Source organism: Sitodiplosis mosellana, unplaced genomic scaffold, assembly GCF_009176505.1.
Source record: "Sitodiplosis mosellana isolate CC-2019 unplaced genomic scaffold, AAFC_SMos_1.0 Smas_scaffold_6164, whole genome shotgun sequence".
In the NCBI taxonomy this organism is placed as follows: Eukaryota; Metazoa; Arthropoda; class Insecta; order Diptera; family Cecidomyiidae; genus Sitodiplosis; species Sitodiplosis mosellana.
In genome coordinates this window covers 280,380-300,355 of record NW_022601405.1, presented here as the reverse complement: position 1 = coordinate 300,355, position 19,976 = coordinate 280,380, and the positions used below count along the sequence as shown (strand labels likewise).

General features: G+C 33.5%; 2 protein-coding genes and 3 long non-coding RNA genes across 8 annotated transcripts; all 5 read right to left on the bottom strand.

Annotated features, from left to right (window-relative positions):
• Positions 1 to 334: 334 nt before the first annotated feature.
• On the bottom strand, positions 335 to 3,140 carry LOC129574497 (uncharacterized). Its single transcript, XR_008688692.1, has 7 exons — positions 2,759 to 3,140; positions 2,590 to 2,636; positions 2,298 to 2,472; positions 1,271 to 2,139; positions 1,135 to 1,181; positions 772 to 982; positions 335 to 637 (listed from the first exon to the last, which is right to left on the bottom strand). It is a non-coding gene; the product is annotated as an uncharacterized LOC129574497 (long non-coding RNA).
• A 382-nt stretch (positions 3,141 to 3,522) lies between these two features.
• On the bottom strand, positions 3,523 to 7,041 carry LOC129574514 (uncharacterized). 2 transcript variants are annotated; one of them, XR_008688696.1, is made up of 11 exons: positions 6,584 to 7,041; positions 6,314 to 6,360; positions 6,120 to 6,211; positions 5,983 to 6,056; positions 5,204 to 5,898; positions 4,850 to 5,063; positions 4,656 to 4,759; positions 4,528 to 4,574; positions 4,243 to 4,334; positions 4,096 to 4,166; positions 3,523 to 3,988 (listed from the first exon to the last, which is right to left on the bottom strand). It is a non-coding gene; the product is annotated as an uncharacterized LOC129574514 (long non-coding RNA). The 2 variants fall into 2 exon arrangements; XR_008688695.1 differs by having other exon boundaries at positions 3,525 to 3,988; positions 4,846 to 5,063; positions 6,584 to 7,039.
• A 289-nt stretch (positions 7,042 to 7,330) lies between these two features.
• LOC129574513 (uncharacterized) lies at positions 7,331 to 9,743 on the bottom strand. 2 transcript variants are annotated; one of them, XM_055456594.1, is made up of 5 exons: positions 9,707 to 9,743; positions 8,039 to 8,280; positions 7,901 to 7,922; positions 7,697 to 7,822; positions 7,331 to 7,616 (listed from the first exon to the last, which is right to left on the bottom strand). In XM_055456594.1, the coding sequence occupies exons 2-5, from the start codon at positions 8,255 to 8,257 to the stop codon at positions 7,531 to 7,533; spliced, it is 453 nt and encodes a 150-aa protein (XP_055312569.1). In that variant the 5' UTR covers positions 8,258 to 8,280; positions 9,707 to 9,743; the 3' UTR covers positions 7,331 to 7,530. The 2 variants fall into 2 exon arrangements, with proteins under 2 accessions (XP_055312569.1, XP_055312568.1); XM_055456593.1 differs by lacking the exon at positions 9,707 to 9,743 and adding an exon at positions 9,515 to 9,635.
• Positions 9,744 to 12,554: 2,811 nt separating this feature from the next.
• Positions 12,555 to 14,856, bottom strand: LOC129574484 (uncharacterized). The gene is made up of 4 exons (XM_055456562.1): positions 14,731 to 14,856; positions 13,503 to 13,669; positions 13,347 to 13,393; positions 12,555 to 13,131 (listed from the first exon to the last, which is right to left on the bottom strand). Exons 2-4 carry the CDS (start codon positions 13,654 to 13,656, stop codon positions 12,769 to 12,771), a joined length of 564 nt encoding a protein of 187 aa, XP_055312537.1. The 5' UTR covers positions 13,657 to 13,669; positions 14,731 to 14,856; the 3' UTR covers positions 12,555 to 12,768.
• A 2,563-nt stretch (positions 14,857 to 17,419) lies between these two features.
• LOC129574499 (uncharacterized) lies at positions 17,420 to 18,612 on the bottom strand. Of its 2 annotated transcripts, XR_008688694.1 has the most exons (4): positions 18,349 to 18,592; positions 18,016 to 18,258; positions 17,899 to 17,945; positions 17,420 to 17,770 (listed from the first exon to the last, which is right to left on the bottom strand). It is a non-coding gene; the product is annotated as an uncharacterized LOC129574499 (long non-coding RNA). The 2 variants fall into 2 exon arrangements; XR_008688693.1 differs by having other exon boundaries at positions 18,016 to 18,612.
• Positions 18,613 to 19,976: the final 1,364 nt, after the last annotated feature.

The following is a 19,976-nucleotide window of genomic DNA, read 5'->3' as shown; positions in this document are numbered from 1 at the left end:
AAAAGTTGCTCGAAATATTCGATGATTCAATGAGTTGGTTCAGAGATGTCATTGGCTGTCTTTTGATATTCCGGCAATATATTTATGTGTCTAACGTCCAATTATATTGTGGCGATCGCATTTGCTTTGCGTATTCTCTAACGCAATGTAAGTACGGCGGCAGTTAGTTTGGGTGAAGTGATAATAATTTAGATGGGTATTCAAATCTTGTAAGATGATTCATCTTCCATGAACTTGAACTTAAACTTTTTTTTCAAAATTATTTCTAATACCATTTCAAGTAAACCTTTGAAGAAGAAAAAAATATCGAAAAAAAATAAAATATCATCCAAATTCACTTGGACTATTTATTTGAAAATATATCACACAAGTTGCAAAAAATTTCAAGGCACTTAAACAAAATTCATTCTTCAACGTGATTTCACTCTCAATCAATGTTTTTTTTCAATCTTCATAAGACCATATAAGAACTTCAAATCAAATCCAAGTCATCTGAATTAAATATCAATTCGAGTAATTTTGCCTGGAGCTTCCGTGTGTAGGAAATTCATCGCAGGAGTGTCATATTTACAATGGATGAATCTGTTTATGTTCCGGTAACTCTGCAGAGCGTAAAATAAATAGATCCAGCCGCATACTGTGAGCAAACAAATTAGAAAATAAAAAATATAAATAAACAAATAGAAACAATCACACGAAGGATAATAAATTAAAAGTCATACAAAATAAAAAGAAACCGGAATTTGATCAATAATTTTCGTCGATCCTTACATGAATAGATGATCAAATGCCAAAAGCACATAAGTGTATTCAGACAATCAGGTGCAGCAGAAAGACAATTAGGAGTAATAGAATTATAGTCATTCAATCCGGCTTTTATATCCAATAGAGATCTGAAGAATGATAAGGCTATCAAAACGGTCAAAGATGCCAGTGGAATGGTCCACAAAACTAATGCCGTGAGCAAAAATCCCAAACGTTGCTATTGACGAAACGAAAAGTATCAATTAAGAATAATATTTGGACGCAAAAATAGGACAAAATTTTGTTGTAATCCAGTTCATGGATGATTGATGCTCTTTTGTTATGTCCTTTCAAATGGTTTTTCAAAGAATTTATCTGTGTTTTACTTACTAATTTGATCCCAATCAGCCAAATAAGGGACACTAATATGTTTATAACTGGAAAAATTCAAAAAAATAATTTAAAAAATAGCAAAATTCGTCAAATTGATAGAACATTCAGCAATTTATCACAGTATACAACTGACCAATATATTCCTGCAATAAATCTTCATAAATATCATCCTTTCTGCCAAAAAATGCGAAAATGCATAGGAAAAGTAAATTCAGTATTAAACAAATCCAGCCTATCACTTTGCCTTTAACTAAATGAACACTGTGCGAATAACATTCCATTTTGAATGCTGTTCGAAGACTATCTGACTCTGTTTGACGAGACTCTGTAAATTGAATATAGATTGAATAAGCTAAGTCATATTTATGATTGCCGAAAAAATGTGTTTGAATTGACTTGTCGGTTGTCACTCAAAGCCGATGTAATGTGAAATAAAATGATGATTGCAAGATGATCATGATCAATTGGCACAATCTCGGAATTATCTCGACACATTCCTCATGCGTTCTGAGATGCTGAACGAAAAGTTTGAAAGCAGATCGTTTTTATGACCTATGACTTGAGACGGAAAAAGTTGAAAAAAAAAACATTTGCTTCGAATTCGGAATGAAATCAAAGGAGAATGATCAACGACGATTCGTCTACAGCAGAGGAACGATTAAAAATAAAGCGAAAAATAATTTAATTTCGAGTTTGAGATAGCGTCATTGCATCGCTCCGAAATTGCCAAAACAAGTTTTTAGCACTGAATTATCGCGTCGATAAGGATTTTACTTCAATGAAAAGAAAAAAACATGAACAAGATAACAATAATTTCAGTTTGAATTTAAAATTATTTAATTTTTTTTTTCGTGCATTCTAAGCGAATCCAGCCTATTCAACACTTCATGGCAGTTGGAGCTGCATACGTCACGTTAAAGACAGGAATTGTCAATCGTTGAATGTCCTTTTTTATTTTTATGTAACATATAACAGCTAAGATGAAATCAAACACGATGAGAACTGCAAATAAATTTTGAGAGTGAAAAAAAAATAGAAATATTTTGACATAAAAATCCCTTTTTAACAGATTTTTACAATATTCATCTTGTTTTGATTTAGATATTGAATATTTTCATTGAATGAAAGAAGTGAATACAGCTATTCTGATATTAAATTACCTGCTACAATCATCAATAGCACAAGAATACAGTATATACCAAACAATTCTTCGTCATCAGCGCTTTTGTCGATATGAACTGCAGCAATTATTCCTAATCCAATTAACGTGAATAGCCCAAAAACAGCTTGAAAGACCGAAAAAACCAGTGAAATCAGCATCAATATGGTTTTGTTCTAAAGAAATATTCACAATAAATTAGCTGAAATTTGAATACGATCTTTTCTCTTCTTTGTCATTGAATGATCGAAGTCATAAATGACTTTTCTTATCTTTTCTTAAAATATCATTACATTAGCCAATCCATACAGCCAAAGCACCGCTGTCGTCAAGTCAAAGGCTGAAAAAGTAGAAAATTAAATTGTTTTTTTTTTTAAGTGAATCCTTTGACGGCTTTGCTGTATCAAACTAACTATTTGTTTGACGAAGACATTTTTCGCATGATCACCAGCCTTCACTCACCAATTGTGAAAAGATTCCAAGAATTTATTTTTGACACGCAAAGGAGATCAGCTACTCCTATTGTTAACCATATACCACCTAGTACATATCCGATGATTCTCCAATTACAACAGCCTTCCGACCGACCAATCTCCATTTCAATTTCTCTTTGTATAACTTTTTCAAATGTCACGAATTGCTCTGGAGCTTTTTTAGAAATATTTTTTTATGCTCACTTCTCTCTTTGCTATTTCTCTCTTTGTCAAATGCAATTGATTCAAATTGTTCACTCTTTTCACAAATGTTGTATCACACTTGAATATTTTCTAGTCAGCTTTAAATGCTATTTGCTGGCAGCTTTTAATTTGTCGCTTGACTAGATGATTGGTAGCTTTAACAGATAACTTGTTGGAATTTCCAAAACGAGAATGATATAACGTGCTTCTGTGTTGATTACAAAACGACATGTTGTCAGAGGTCACAACCGAAATACGATTTTAGATTGCCATATCGTCGAAGTGATGCATTACATAGTGGCGAAGCGTTACGACTACGCGTACCACTACGAACCACTACGTTTAGGGAATTAGTGAACGTAGTACTACGCGGAATCGTAACGCTTCGCCACTAGGATGCATTAGAAAACCCCAAATAGAGAATATTCAACATAGACGTATTATCGTGTGCAAAATATTAAAAAGCAAAAACAATTTTTGAAAATTCCTAAAGTTTAATCGATGTTTAAGCAACATTTCAAATGAATCTTACTCCATCGATTATGTTCGTATTTAAAACTTCAAATTATAACCAACAACCTTAAAGGGAAAAAAAAACCATTGCGTTTCTTCTTCTTCAGGAAACAAACATTATTCAGCAATTTATTTCTTTTAAATACCATTTCGTGAGTTTGTATCTTGAGATTCCTTACACATTTATTTTAATCTATGCACAAATATTTTTGTGTGCGTATTATCATTGACACCACTAAATCGTTCAATGCTTAAAAGAATTGCTTGTTGTTTATAACATTGTGACTATCCAGTGTCCTTATCCATTAAGCCATTGAATAAATGAAAATAACTCGCTCGTCTCATTCACTTTGGTCCAATTCAAGATCCCGATAATTGATATTAATCTCATTATTTTCAGTGGATGTCACTGTGTACGCAACATTTAATCGTTTTCTTTCAATAACCTCCTTTAGCTTTTTATAACTCTTTACAGCATAATAAAAGTAGATGACGGTGAAAACTAAAAATGCCGAAAAGAAAATAATTCAACCAAAATTTGGATTAAACCTGATTATATGCTGTTATAAATCATATAAATTTATCAATAGAAGAAAGGAAAAAATTTACTTATCAAGAAAAATCCGATCGAAAGGATCGAAAGAACAGTCTCGCGAGCATATTCATTCCCGAAAATGAGCCTGTCGGTTAAACAAATTAAGATATTTGAACATGGTTTGAAGTTCATTTTCAGTTATAAGCAAATTTGGAAATCACCCAGGCACAGCAAGAATGATTATGAAGCTGATCCAAATGAAAAGAACGCCACCCCAGCAAACTAATGCACTGGCCATAAGATCAGGTTTATTCTGTTGAAAAGAGAATGCAAAGACATTTAATTGTTTGCGATGATTTTATCAATTATCTCATGCGAATGTGGATTTTAGTCTTCAAAACTTTTTTGCCCTTTCTTCGAAAGAAAAGGAGGAAATCGAAAGAGTTTTTCTGAATTTGTCGTGTTTTCCCTTCCGTTTCGAAATTATAAGGTAGAAAATTACTAACCAAAGCGATTCCTAGTAACCAAGTTATACTTGCTGCAATATTTAGCACTGAAATTATAGCAGTTATGAGTAAATTTTCTTCTTCTTTTCTTCTTACTAGTCAGGCTCTGATCATGTAGCAATGCTTACCAAACGTGCAGATTGTAGCATAAGCCAAGATGTTGTCTGTAATCCCTCGGAATAAGAATAAACAAAATGCATTCAATGCAATCCCAAGCCATCCAATCTCTTTGCTACAATTTTACAATTCATCAATTTAATCATTCGTCAATCAAATCAGATTGAAAAAAATCGAATTAGATTGAAATTCAAATTTTACCTACAAAACTTCCACTCACTAGCCTTTGCCATTGCAAAATAACACTTGTAAATAAGGGAGCGCGCGAGTTGTTTTTTGTTTTGTAGACACTTTTAAATTTTGACTACTGAAGATAAGAAATTGAACATCAGACGCGAAGATAATAGTATCATTGATAAGATAAACCGCTGGATTCACTTCTCAAACGCAGTGAAGCGATCTCCCAACTGCAAAAATAGCTGAAAACACACAGAACGTATATTTCAGTCCACATTGTCCTTTTATTCATGAAATTGAACAACAGAAATTAAAGTGAAAAAAAATGCACAAAAAAAAAAATCAGAAAAAAATGTTTTGTATCAGAAAAAAATCATATTACACTTCAAAACTGGGCTCAAAAGATGTGGTGTTTAAAAAACCCAAATAATGAAAAAAAAAACGCTTGAAATTTTCGTTCTTTTTCTTTAATTCTTTAAATAAAATCGAATTTATTCAAATAAATTTCAAAATATACATTCAAAGTTCGAATTTCAAACACTTGAACTACAATCCTCGTGTCTATTCGTCAACAGCTGCAGCAATACTGCGCGCAAAGATGTTATGAAGCAATTTATCATATAGGCTTATATCTTATATCTTCACTATTGTCACGATAACATTCACTTAAACAGTAGTATTTTCTTATCGTATAACACGCTTTGTTTATTCATACTTTGCATATTTGAAATGGGTTTTCATTCATTTGTGAAGAAATCAACTGATTTCAGTCGCCTTTTAAAGGCATGTGATGTACGTGAATACAGCTGTGCTACGGCTGTTGCTTAAAATCTCATATCGTTTCGGCTATTTCTTCGAATGTATAGTGGTCGGTTTGTCCGGGATGTTGGGCCGAAGCCACCGTATAAGATACTTTCATCCTAGTCTCCTTCTTCGTAAAACTGATTTTGACGAAGCTTTTGACAGCATAATAGAAATAAACGCCACTAAAAGGAGAAAAATTGTGCGGGACGACATTCGAGTCAGCAAGAAAAACCAACTTACGAAGCAGTTAAGAATAGCGAACTCACCTGAGACCTAGATATCATTACAAAAAATGTAAAAAATACATGAAAATTAATTAATTGCTTTCATCAGTTTGACAATTGAAAATGTCATTACCTGTCGCAGAAAGACCCAAAACAAATATAAATATGAGCAACGCACCATCACCGATACCAACACCGCCGGCTATTCTGTGTAATTAAAGCGTCAGTTAATTTGTGTTGAGTAAAAAAGAAATTCTAGTGTTAAATTACATAGCCAACACGTAAACAACCGCTAAATAAATGCAATAACAGAATTGAATGATATAAAAAACGAGTGTCATCACCATACACCAGAATATGTTCTATTGAGAAAAAAAATACGCGAAAGAAAATGAGTTAATAAATGTAGTGAAAAGTAATGAATTACGCATCAAAAACTTGAATTTGAACTTGAATATACTTACAAAAACTATTGCAAAGATCCAAACGACCGACAATACACAACTTGCGGCTGAAACGATTTAAAAGTGAAAAACGATTTAAAAACTTTGAACTTGTAATTTTCCTCTTTTTTCACTATTATTGTTATTTGATTGAATGAAGAAATAGGAATTCTCAAATTCTTCATTAGTCTTCATTGTCATTTGTTTGGAAATAGTTTAATAAAGGCGAACATTTTTGTTGTCCAGTTCATTCTCACCAGATTCATTTCGCTCTTTGTTGGGTAAACTTACCGAAAATCCAAAAACTAACACTGAATATGACACCCCAGATGGTGGCTCCATAGGTAAAAAGAATAATTAAGACAAATATGTTGAATAGAATTCCAACAAAGCCCACTATTTTACCATACGATTTCGAAGAACTCTCTTCAAACGATTTAACATTTTCATCAAGTTCTCTGTAGACGTTTTGATTGGTGTTTTCCATTTTAAATCAATTTCAGTTACATAAAATTATTTACAGTCTAGCGACAAAATGGATGGAATCACGTTGGATTCAATCGTACACAATTTGAAGACTAATAAATTTAAAGGCGATTTCACAAATTCGTCATTGATAAGCAATTAAAAAGCGATAGCTTTGAATCGATAAATGTGACACACGATAAGATTATTTTGCAATCCACTCAAAACCATCGGATTTAACATTGAACTTGGATTAAAGTTTATTTTTAGGTGGGTAAAATGAGAATTGAAGAATTTAAACGGAATCAAGAAAGCAATACACCTTAGCCAATAGCAAGCAGAAGCACAATTCTATGTCTATCAATAACAGATGATAAGGTGAGTTTGATAACCATTACAACCTGATTTCGTTTATAAAATCTCTGTGAATCACACGCTTGATTCTTTTTCAATCTTTTTTCATACGTTTTTATTTATCATTTTTCCATTTATTTACGGTTATTCCAATTAGAAGTTCCGAGAAAATATTTCTCATCCAATATTTGAGGGTATGTATTTTTTTAATGATTTAAATCCAAATCGAATTCATATTTTCTTAGAAAGTCCAAAAAATCTTATGATAACATCAAAATTTGATGGTCAAATTGTCAATAAATTCAATTTATCAAGATAAAAAGTCAATCAATTTTAGAATCACTTGAAAAATGCATTAAAAACATCATATTCCATAGCAGTTAGTCCAAAACATGACAATTATTGTCCGTATACTTGATTTAAACGGTGACTTCTGGATTTTTATGGACGCGTTTCATCGATTTATAGCAAAATAACGCAATGACATATGAACACACCCAATAATCTGAAATAGATACGAAAAGACAATGAGGTCAGTAGTTTCTCTCGTAGGCTGTTGGCAATTTGTCATTTTTGTTTCTTTACCAATCGCCAATAAGAAGTACATTTCTCGTACGTGGGATCTTGGCTTGTCTCCATGGTCAGCAAAGAAATAAGAGATCATACACACGAACACAAGAGACAAGTTCGTGCCCCACCAAATTAAACTTGCTAGAAGAAGAAAAAAAAAACACACGGCTTAGACACAATGGTCAAGTATTGCAAATGAATTCAAAGTTAAATCATTACCTAGTGCAAACTCCAGTTTGTTCTGAAATGTACGAATTTGTTAGTTATTGCTTGTCTGTACGGTGTTTGACGAGTCTACACTGTACAGTGTACAGACACTCAATATGAGAACAGTATTGCGCTCTTTGGGATATTTACCCTATCAATCCCGAATATCCAACTATACGAAGATACAAGATTTAATGCTGGCAAGAATGGGATGATACTTTCATGCACACTTTTTCCAAACAATCCCGGATGCTTACACAGAGCATAAATCAGGATAAACGATAAGATAACACCAAGCCAACCAATGGTTAGACCAACAATTCGACAAAATCTCCAACCGCAACAGCAAGACTGTTGTTCCTCGTCCATTGTCTATGGTGTTCAAACTATAACTGAAATGAAATGGGTTTCAGTGAGTTTTCAATTGAATAAATAGAACTTATAAATAGATTCTTCTTCACAAGCTATTAATCACAGCTTTGCAGTTAAAATTGATAACTTCGAAATTATCTGCTCATTAACATCGGCCATTAAGTATTACTTCCAACATGTGAAACAATTGAAAATCGATGCAATCAAAGTTAAAGGCAATTTTTCACAGTTTTTGCACACACTCAATTGTTTTTCGCATCAGCAATCATTTGGAATGGGAAATTTTAATGAGTAGACAAATGAGCAAACAGCTTGGGGAAAGACACACAGTCTGACGGCCATACAGAGTCAGTCTCTGTTTCTACTTCAAGGCTTGGAATATTCCAAATGGCACTTCTCTCTGCGTCAATTGAATCGACCTAATTCTACATTGTTGACTCTACAAGGCATTTTGTACAGCTCAAATTGATGGAATCAACGCAAGTTATGTTGTGAACTGAGTCTGTTATTTGTTGTACAAACCATTCGTTGAATGTAACCTAAAAATATATGATTTAAATTAGTTCATTTTCTTTTGCTTTTTACTTAAAGCCCTTGAATATTCAACGATATCATTCCGTTTGAATATTCAGAAGATGTTATTCAACGCAGCATGTGTGATTTCTTACGAAATGAAGGAGAAATGTGTGGGTGTGCTCAGTGCACACCACATGGAAAATAGTAAACAGTTTACTAGAACTGATGAAACACATAAACTTTCATGTGCTCTTTCGTTTGATTTTAGACGCCGTTCTTTCCATTACAAGGAATGTCAATATTGCTGCAATGAATTGACGTGGTGCCAAAACGACCCCAGATTTTGTGCTCATGAATGATTCAATGCTTTGAAACGACGGGAAATTACGTTGGTTTATAAGTGAAGCTAGTTTCCTCAAGATACTTGCTCTATTTGCATGGAAAATACGTTTTTCACTCGTTTTTGGCTTCTTTGAATAATTTCTTTAATGAAAACATAAATGGTTTTAATAAATCTCATATAAAACTTGATGAATTTTGTGCGTTTTAAGAAATATTTTCAGGAAAATGAATGAAATTCACTTTTTTTAAATGAAAAATTGCGTTTTTTTGCTAAAGAAATTGCTTTTCATGTATCTTTTTAGGCACACAATTTCCAAATTTCACATCAATTGCTTCGAAAATACTTCGTTTCGAAGCTAATTTGAATGTTTTCACTCACTTCACCGAACTTTTTACCTATTTAAAGCTCCTTTTGACTTCAACAAGCCACTTGATAAATCCTTGGAATTTGAAAAATTGCGAAGTTAAGCAAAAATATGCAGAAAAAAACACACAAAAAAAAACCAAGAGTGATAACTTACTCAAGCGAAAGAACAGAACGAATAGAAGAAACTATTCTCCAACTAAAAGAAAAAACAGAACGCTCACCCGAGATGGATGAAAAAAGCGATGTGTCGCTATGTACGACCAATGGTGTGCTGCGACGGAGAAATATTGGCGTCAGTCGGGCTTGGCTATATGTGTGTATGAAGAATAGTAAACATTCAGTGCCGGCGAATGGTTTTGAAGCGCACCCAATGTAACATGCGACCTACGTCATATGCTTATGGTCTAAGCAACACAAATCCAGATGAATTTAAGTGCTAAACCATATAATGAGGCAGACGTCATCGGTGTCAAAGTTGGAATGGGTATTAAATTAGATCAGTTGCAACAATTGCTATTATGTATTACCGCTTAGGTTTGGCTAGCTAACGAGCATATGTGTAATGAATTTGGACAGAAATAATTGTGGTTTTACATTTCGGCACTTCATAACCGAACTTTATTTTATTCGTTTTGTAATATAATAGTTTATCAAAAAAGTTTCATTAGAAATGACATAAGCAACGTTTGAGTAGAGAGAGAGAGTCTCGCAATCTCAAATTGAGATTCTCCATCGAATTGTATTTTGTCGACTAGATAGTCAATAGACTAGAGACAATAAAAATATTTATAATTCATATTCTAGGCTAATAATAGAGACTCTCTTGGAGTGTGACGGTCTCTAGTAAATGAATTGGCAACTTAAAGCACTTTTGTGGTTTTTCATCATTTCGATTTTCAGCATTTTGGATCTATAATTTCTAAGTTATTCAATCAAAATTTATCACTTCTTTTCGATTTTTCTTTGAAATATTTTTCATTTTGAATTTTAATCAACTTTTGTCATTTTATTCCACTGGATTCAGCAATGAGAAAAATGAATAGAATGACGTTTGGTTTGGCGCCATCTGCAAGGTGGAAGTATTTTGCAATACAAATACGTTCTATTGTTGCTGTCATTGATAGTTGGCAGTATATTTATAAAGAAGTTTCATAGTTCAGCGTGTACCGTCAAGATGTCGCTTAAATATAGCATAAACATGTGCTCCATATAAAAACATAGGCAAATTTTATCATTGGATTCAGTGGTGTTATTCAAAAAATTGTGTTAGAAATCCATTTCTGTTGACTTTTTAAAAACGTTTTCTTGCACCCCAAATAATTGACCACCCTAAGTGTTGAGTGTTTTAAAATGTTTTGTGAAAAATGTACCAAAACTCTTGATTATATGCGGGATGTAAAGCTTTCCTGGGAAAAGATATTAATATTTTTGTCCCATCTTTGCGCAAAATTCTTGTAATTTTCGGCTATCTTCTTCATCCAAATTCCTAAACACTACACCATGGTACGCTTGCCCTTTGTTGGCGCCGTCTTTTTCATTATTGTGAAGCAAACCACTGACACATAATATGATACGAGGAAATATACTGAAAGAAAAGAGAGAAAAACATAAGTCTCGAATTTCAACTCCACTTACCGAAATTGAATGAAATACCTGTTGGAACGAAGAAATAAATCGAAACCAGAGACGATTTCTGTTTGTCATTTTTGTATTCCAAGGTGCTGGAATACACACAAACAAAGATCAAACCTAAATTCACGCCCGAAAAAACTAACGATATTGCCATGAGTAAGAAATTGATCTGTTGAGTAGAAGAGAAAATTTTTATGAACAAAAGGAAAAAAATTCTTCTCTCTCAAATGGCGTTTTCTCAAAAAGATGAAAATTTTATTCCTCGTTCTTTTAAGAGAAATACATCGTTTGCGAGAGAAAATAAAAGGATTCAAAATGTGAACCGACACAAATGTGTATTGGTTTTGACCGAAAATGTACTTACCCTTACTATCCCAATAATCCACAAAAGGCAGCCTAAAAAGTTGATAGCTGGTAGAATCGGAATGATTGTTTCATGAAGATTTCGGCCAAATTGTCCGGGATACACAAAAATGATGTAAACAAGGCCTAAATTCACAAATATGTGCAGCCAAAAGATTGCTAATGCCACACCTCGACAAATACGCCAGTCAGAGCTTTCCACCATTTCTTCGATTCAAAGCGATTGGATCGAATGGGCGTTTTCAGTGGAATAAGTCCATTGGAGTTTTAGCTAAAAAAAATTCATACAAAAATTCTTATGGGTTCAAAAAGAAATTTTTGAATAGAACCAAAAAAATATTGCGTTTCGAACCAAAATTTTAAAAAGGAACAAAGAAAACAAAAAGAAATGGCAATGAAAAAAGTTTAAAATAAGTTTATTACCGTTTACGGACTTGTTGAAATGTTATCAATTTTGAAGAGAAAAATCTATGAAAAGAGGTCTTTAGTTAAAATGCCGAGATTAAGTGACGAGCACTGCGTTTGTACGTACTTATAAATGAATGCAAATCGGATGGCGAGTGGTGAAAATCTCACTGTCTGTTTCATCGCCGCTGACGGAGTACTATGTCGTCAGCCACAGCAAATAGAACCACACAAAAAATTGTGCGAATATATAAGATGACTCAACGACCGAGTGAGACAACGGGAATGAAATAACGGCGACTGAACAGTGAACAACCATGGACGTGTCAACATATATCTTAAACAAACTTTCCTCTCCATCCTGCGTAATAGATATGCCAAAATGCGTACTGGCATCCGATACCATCGGATTTCGACACTCAGCGTCCAATGTACGACCTCACACGTACGAAGTGATGCTTGCGTTTGACTATGTGAATCTTTCACATGGGCCAACGCTCTAAAGTCGCATTGTTTCACAATAATCCAACTCAACACATGGATTGTACATCGAATTTGTGCTTGAGTTGATGGTAAAAAATGAAATTTTGAGCAAAAAAAATCAAGTTTGGATGAAATATTTATATTTTCTTTATGAGTTTCCGGTTCAGCAAACGGAAAATGAAACGATTTTTCGTACAATGTATGAAAAAAGTATCAAAGAATATAATTTATTCGCCATTTTTATACTGAATTACATTAAATTTCTTGTTTTTTCTTCTTTTTTCTATCTTTGCTCAATAATGTTGATTCATTTTTAAGGTATAAAAGCGGAATAAGATTCATATTTTGCATGCATCTCCCTCGGGAGCTCAGTTTAAATAGAAAATTCCCAATTTCGGAATCAATTTTTCTCAATGTCTCCCTTTTCCAAATTCACCGATGGATTCATGAACACGCGTTGAACGTTGAATCGTGGATCGTCAATACTTCCAGTATTGGGCCGAGTACCGAGCATATACATGTAAATTAATATAGCAACGACATAAAAACTTATGAATAACCCAGAAAATAGAGTAAGAAAGTACGGTTTGGTCATTGTCATTTCAAAGCGAACCGTCAGATCGTCTTCTTCTGTGTTGAAATAATGGATGTTATCGCCGGTGTTGATTGCATTTCGTCGAATTGGATGCCATATAAAACGGATGCTGTAAAATAAAATGATGACCCAGTAGACTAGACTGCCAAGCATGAATCGCGTCTTCATCTGAAAATGCAAACGAATGAGAAATGATTTTGTTAACTTTGGATAAGCAATTTTTGCTTTGGGATAAGAGAATCATGTCGAATTGATAGTTAATTAACTCCAATTTTATATTCATCAATTCAACAACTCTGTGCGAGCTTTTTCAAACAGCAATTCAACTTATTACTTCATCATTGAAACTCTCTATGTGTAGGTAACTGTCTAAATGTACGTACTATACAACAGCCATAGATCCACGAAAGGCAAGCAAAAATGTTGAATACTGCAATGAAATTCATGACATATATTCATCAAGTAGTTTCAAAATTATCATTGTGTGCACGTGAATATTCTATTCATTTCCAATTTGGAACATTTGTCACAAAACATACCGAGTATTATGATGATGGGAAGCATTAATTTGCCGAAAATTTGCCAGGCATCAGCTCGGAAGGTGAAGATAAAGCTAAAGAAAACACTTGAAAGGAGGCACCACAATCCAATCACCAGTCCAACGACTCGAACTCCAGATCGGCAACCGTTCATTTTTAACACACTTCTGCAATTTTTCGGTCAATTTAAAACTATTGTAAACCATCCAAATTGTAACAATTGAACCAATAGACTAATTTTCTGCAAAACTTTGAAGGGTAACTGTTGTTTTTTATATCATATTTGAGAAGATCACGAAAAAAACTTCCGATATGGATATTTTCAGAAAAGTGGTTTATTTTAAGACTATGTTACAATTTGGATGGTTTACGATATTTCAATAAAATAAACGAAAAAAAAATACATAAACTCAAACTCTGACATTTGACTTAAAAAAAATGATGTATATGATTCAATCAGACCGGCAGCATGGTTATGAGAAATTGTGCAAATGCGTGGGTGATTGGTTGCCAATAGGTGAACATTGTGTCAACATGTCACTGAATTCATATTCGTCGGTCGCGATTTCGCATTCAAAATACATTCTGTGACTCCTCTAATTAATTAATTGAAGTTAGACCATTAACTGTAATTAGGCAACTGAAGTAACGGGCTTTGCAATGAAAAAAACATAGTCACACTCTTTACATGGTGCCAATACGATTGAGTATAACTTGCGCAAACTGTAATGATTCAACTCTTGGGTTAATAAAGGTCAAAAGTGCTCTTTAGCAAATATTTAATATAGAAGTTGTAAACCATAGCAGTGAATGAATGATATTTTTGACGTACTATCACTTATCATTTCGTTCTTCCTTAGTCGAAAGTCTTAGGGAAGTTTGAAAAAGGATAAAACTAAATACGTCCAAAAAACAAGTGAAATCTTGTCCAAGTTTTGATTTTCGATCATCACCCTAAATGCTTTAAACTGAAGAAGAAAGAAGTGATATCGCGTTCGAAACGTCATTCCAATTTCAACTATTTATGGTTAAAAAGGTTGAAGGAGAACACTAAACCACATGAAGTACGATCGAACAATCCCTGGAAACACAAGAACCTATGATTCTTCGATGAAAATTTGAGTTTTTTTCTCCGTAAAAATGAACATTTTTTTGACGTCCATAATTTGGTGATCAAATTATTCCTCTTCAACTTAAACTAAAAAAAAAAATCTTGATATTCCCTCACCAAAAACTTTGAACAAGAAGAAAAAGCACTTCGATTTAGTCACGACCAAGCCAATGCGACAAGCTTCTCATTCCAGCGACAGATTATAACTGCGTGAGATATTCAAGAGTGTTTGAGTGAATGCGATGACTAGGTACGTCGATCATGACAATCGCCAATTGGTGCGAACTCGAATGAATGTCAGACATGCCTAATTGATGTCTTCTTGTCATTTTTGTTTTGTATTTATGAGACAGATCTCTCTCCCTCATGCAAACATGTTTTTTCAAAATATGCAGCTCGTACACATTGATAAAGTTGATTTTTACGGTTGTAGCAGTGTGATATTTCACTGCGATTTCAAAGGAGTCTACAACAAATGTATTCTGTGCTATGAATCGTGCGTCATTCAAAAGTGTTGACTATTACATCTGTTCAATTATTAAATTATTTCATTGAGAACAATACATAGCAGAGAATATTTGCCACACTCTTTTGAATCCGCTGTAAACTAATTAGTTTAATGCGCTGCTACTAGGTTCAACCAATTATTATTTGATCCGACTCATATATACGCACGATAGAATTCAGAGCAGAGTCTGCAGACAGACAATTGCTACGTATTTTCAATTTTCAGCATTTAATTCAAACGATTCGAATTTTCGAATTTTGGTTAAACTTTAAGTCGTTGACATTTACAAATTCGTTTCTTGCTAACTGAAAGTTGCAATCAAAGCAATTTCTGTTCAAAGCAGAGATAAATAACCTGGGCGAAATCACCAAGTCCGAATGAAATGACAAGCAGCTCAGAGAAAAACTGTGCCAATTCATTACGCTCCATGTGGATATTAAACAGTCAGAGACTGCATATTTGTTACTGAATAGGCCTTAGCTGAGCTGAATTTGCTAACTCAGGCTCCTGAAGCGATATTTTACCGCACTTACAGTGGTGAGTAATGTCATTGCTAGCTGAGATCCACCTTAACCGTGACTATGTATTTCTTGTAATTACCAAAGAAAGATGTTCAATAAAATGCACAATACAATTGTAACAACCAACAATTGCGTCGTTTTTACTCAATAAAAGGAGCATTTCCAAAGTCATCCATGAACGCGCTAAGCAGGCTTTGTTATGCGCTAAATTCATCACGCTAGTTAAGAACCTTATAACGTGTATCTTGCTAACTCCCTGTAGTTCTGATCATTCCAAGTAATTTGCAGAAAAATCAACAACTAGCAAAATTGCTCTGCGAGCTCATTCGTTTTCATATCAGGGTCAAAGAGTGAGTTTAATAACTATGTTTAAGCATTTTTACACACTATCAAATGAAAAAAAAAACACTTGTCTTAGGAACAACGAAATGAAATGTGGTATTTTCAGTTGGTTTTTAGAGCCAATCGGTGTCTACAGTTCCATCATTGTGATTCAATTGATTTGTAGCATGGTCTTCTTGGCTTGCAACAATTTTTTAATTAGAATTGGTAATTAAGTATATGAAGATTTACATCATTTCAGCAACTCCGTAATAGAGGTTGCTTCGTTCTCATTGCATTTGTAACTGGTGCTTCAAACCTTTTTTTCTACTGTTTCTTCGGAAAGTTGGCCAGCGAAAGCTATGTGAAAATGTCTGACTGTTTGTTTGAGTCCAATTGGCGTGAAATCAATATTGAGCTGCAAAAGCACTTCACACACTCAATATTATAGCGACATCTATTATTAAAATAGCTTGTAGTAAACGCATTCATAGCATTTCACGGTAGTTGCGATGTTACCTATTAAATTCCCCTGTTGTATGTAGTTAACAAGTGTCAAACATGAATGTGTCAGTACTACAAGGGAACTTAATAGGAAACATCGCAACTACAGGGAAATGCTATAAATGCATTTACTAAAAGCTATTTTAATAATAGATGTCGCTATAATATTGAGTGTGCATTCTCATGATCGCTAATTTATAGCGTCCAATTTATTAACATGGTTTTGGGCTCGCCTATCTCAACTTGGAAACTTATACTAGAGTAAGCTCAATTTGAATCAATTTAAAATGTCAATTTACCATGTTAACTATTCGAAAGCCCATGAAAACACCACCATTTTTCTCTAGCTCCTGAAGACTGTTCTCACTTACTACATGATATGCAGAACAATGACTGAGTACTAGATTCATCAAAATTCAGGATATGAAATCAGAACAAAAAAAACTTCGATCTTCAACTCGGGAATTGATTTTGGAAGAATTTGCTGTCATTTACTAAACTGATATTTTATGAGTATTACTTCTAATGATTATTGATGCACATTATTTGCAAATGCTCTGAATGTAAATCTTTCAATATCACGGAATATCATAGGAGCAACATGTCATAAACTCACAGCTATCAACTATTTCCATCAGGATTACCATTTTTTCTATAGAAACCCGTTTCTGGTGCACACCTGTGTATGACGATATTTCACACCGGAATATTACTGTAGAAATGTGTTCTGTATTCGACGCTATAGAATCTCCAAATACCCTGAAAAGTCGGAAATAATTGTTGAAATCCAAATCTGAAACGCAACTGATATAACCACTTTATTTATCAAAATTTTCAATCACTCTTGAAACACAATAAACACATTAAAAATTACAGATCAATGAGTTGAATTTCCTTTTATTTCTCAATACACACAGGGAAGAATGGTTGCGATATTTGGTAAAAAAAAAAATCGTAAAAATAATCCAAAATTAAGATATCTAAGACAAAGACATTTATGATTGAGTAAATAAATGGGTTAACATTTTTAGGCAATTAAGTTGTCTTGAACATACTGCTTGGCTGCTGTATAGCACACATTTAACTGTGGGTCATTTGAATGATTACTCGTATCAGCTCTGCTAATTGAATCTGTTGCCAAAATGCAGGCAACGAAAAATCCCAGAAACAGACATGCGCACACAATGAGATACCAATTGGCGTACAATACGGGGTAGAAGGCCGAAGAAATTAGATAAACAATTGAGACAAAAGCGGGGATAAACCACAGAAATAACGGTAATAGCATGAATCCAAGTTTATGCTGCATGAAATGAAACAAATTGATTAGATTGATGTTATCTCGCTTTGAATAATAATAATTCCAGAGCTGCATCGACAAACGAAAAAAAATCCGAAAAATCATCAATTTAGAAATTGTTCCACACTTACTTTGCTATTCCCATAAAGGTAACAAATATGTAATAACAAATTTATTGCTGAAAAATTCAATGATTTTCATAAAAATGGTAAATAAATGTTTTGAAATTGATTACTTGAAAGTCTTACCGATGAGTGGATAGTAGTCTAATATGACTACACCTAGAAAAATCAGGAGGAAATGCAATAACACTGCTAAAATATTAACTATCCGACTGAATTCTCTCGAGTCAATATGCGTTTTCGTGACCATTTTCAATGAAAATACGTCACCTCTGTACAAAGTCCAAATCAACACTTGTTATTTCTTCGACTCGGATTGAATGGAATCACATCGGTTTTGATAACAGCAAATCAAATGTCTAATGCTCACTGAAAATTAAATTCTGGTCAATTTTAACGTACGATCAATTGTCTATGTTTTATAAACACATTTTAAGCTTTCTTTGAACCAATGACCACCTTTTGAATACAAAGACTTCTTGCATTAGGTGTCCCTTGTGCTAATGAAATGACAAATATCGAAAGAAATAAATGAATAACAGTCACTCAGTTGTATGTAAGCAAGCACTTGAAATTGACTAAGTTGATTGAATACACAAATTATGTACAGAGCTAATCGCGTTCCTAACCAGTCGAATGATTAAAACTAGAGCTAAATATAGAGCTGAGTGATCATTTTGATGGACCGTGAAATCGAATCAGTCTATGTTCAATGTTTTTTTTAAATGTAAAATGTGTTTGATAAGCGAGAAGTTATTTTTTGCGGGATATCAAGTGTTTGTGCGTTATCATCGAATCGAGTATTATTCAAGTCAAACTTGTGTGTAAAATTTTCACCAACGGTCAATCTACGTTCCGAGACGCTCGATAAGCGATGATAAGAAAAGTCAATGTTTGCTCACAATAGAGATGGAAATAAATAGAAATCATACTTGGTTTTATTCTTATGGATTGAACCAACAATAGAAAAATATATGTAAACAATATTGTCTTTGTGATTAGAGCATTGAGTACGCTGGCTATGCAGCCGCTTCTATTCAACAGTGCTGTTCAACAGCCGCTTTCAATGTATTTGGTACGAAATGGGCTGGTATTTCTTCCCATTTCTTCCCTATACCAAATGCATTGACACCGAATGTTAAACAGCACTGTTGAATAGAAGCGCCTCAATAGTCAGCATACTCAATGCTTTGTGTGTGAGGTTGAAAAAGAAACGAAAAAAACTGGATTAATACACGTTCATTTAATATTCAAATTGATTTTTTTCGAACCACTTCAAACTAGGACACCTAGTTGACTTGATAAAATGATGAAAGAATAGTCGAATGTAACGATTGTTCATGCAATAGAAAAGTATCGTGAAACGTTAGCGAATATGCATTCTCTTTGGAGGAAAAACTATTGAGGAAGGATATAAAGTCCATAAAATTAAAAACTAATCGATCTATTTAATAAATGGGAAAAAAACCTTGGGAACAACCTGGACAGATGACGCATTTCTGAAGAAAATTGGTGTAGAGATAAGTGATTTGAAACAATTTTGGTAATTTAATTCGATTTTAAAATTTAATTTTATTTTGAATATATTTTTCCAACAAAATTGTGAAATGTTCACCGTACCACCTGTAATCACAAATTGGTGTACTGATTATTTTGATATTCATGTCGATAATCCATTACGATTTGTACCAGAGGTGTTTATTAATACTGTGAACGTTTCACTTGTTTTGTTTTTCCAAAATCGAATCCAACGACCAAAATTGCTACCAATTACTTATCACACGAATTTTCGTTAGAAATGCGTCATCCGCCCAGGTGAACACAAGATTCCGTTCCCATTTATTAAATTGATCGATCATTATTAGAACATTTTCAATTTGTTTAGTTCATGAAAATGTAAATGTGTTGTTCAGTTGAAAAATTACGATATCTGGAATGAACGTAATGCAAGAAATTTAAGGTTTTAGTTCAAGTTTGGCTTTTCAGACGGTGAGAAATCAGAAAGAGAAAATCAACAAGAATATTCACAGAGTTTGAAACATTTCATTTCTCTTTAAATCCAAATTTCATCTTATTCAAAATTGTAT

Bases quoted from the DNA above. Each gene is read 5' to 3' on its own strand.
- LOC129574513 (XM_055456594.1), bottom strand. From the start codon at position 8,257: ATGGACGAGGAACAACAGTCTTGCTGTTGCGGTTGGAGATTTTGTCGA. The intron at 7,823-7,900 runs GTAATGATTTAA...TTCTTCTTCTAG, and splicing joins CAAACTGGAGTTTGCACTAG to CAAGTTTAATTTGGTGGGGC. The intron at 7,617-7,696 runs GTAAAGAAACAA...TATCTATTTCAG, and splicing joins GTACTTCTTATTGGCGATTG to ATTATTGGGTGTGTTCATAT.
- LOC129574484 (XM_055456562.1), bottom strand. From the start codon at position 13,656: ATGAACGGTTGCCGATCTGGAGTTCGAGTCGTTGGACTGGTGATTGGA. The intron at 13,394-13,502 runs GTATGTTTTGTG...ATTTCATTGCAG, and splicing joins TCCCATCATCATAATACTCG to TATTCAACATTTTTGCTTGC. The intron at 13,132-13,346 runs GTACGTACATTT...TTGCATTTTCAG, and splicing joins GGATCTATGGCTGTTGTATA to ATGAAGACGCGATTCATGCT.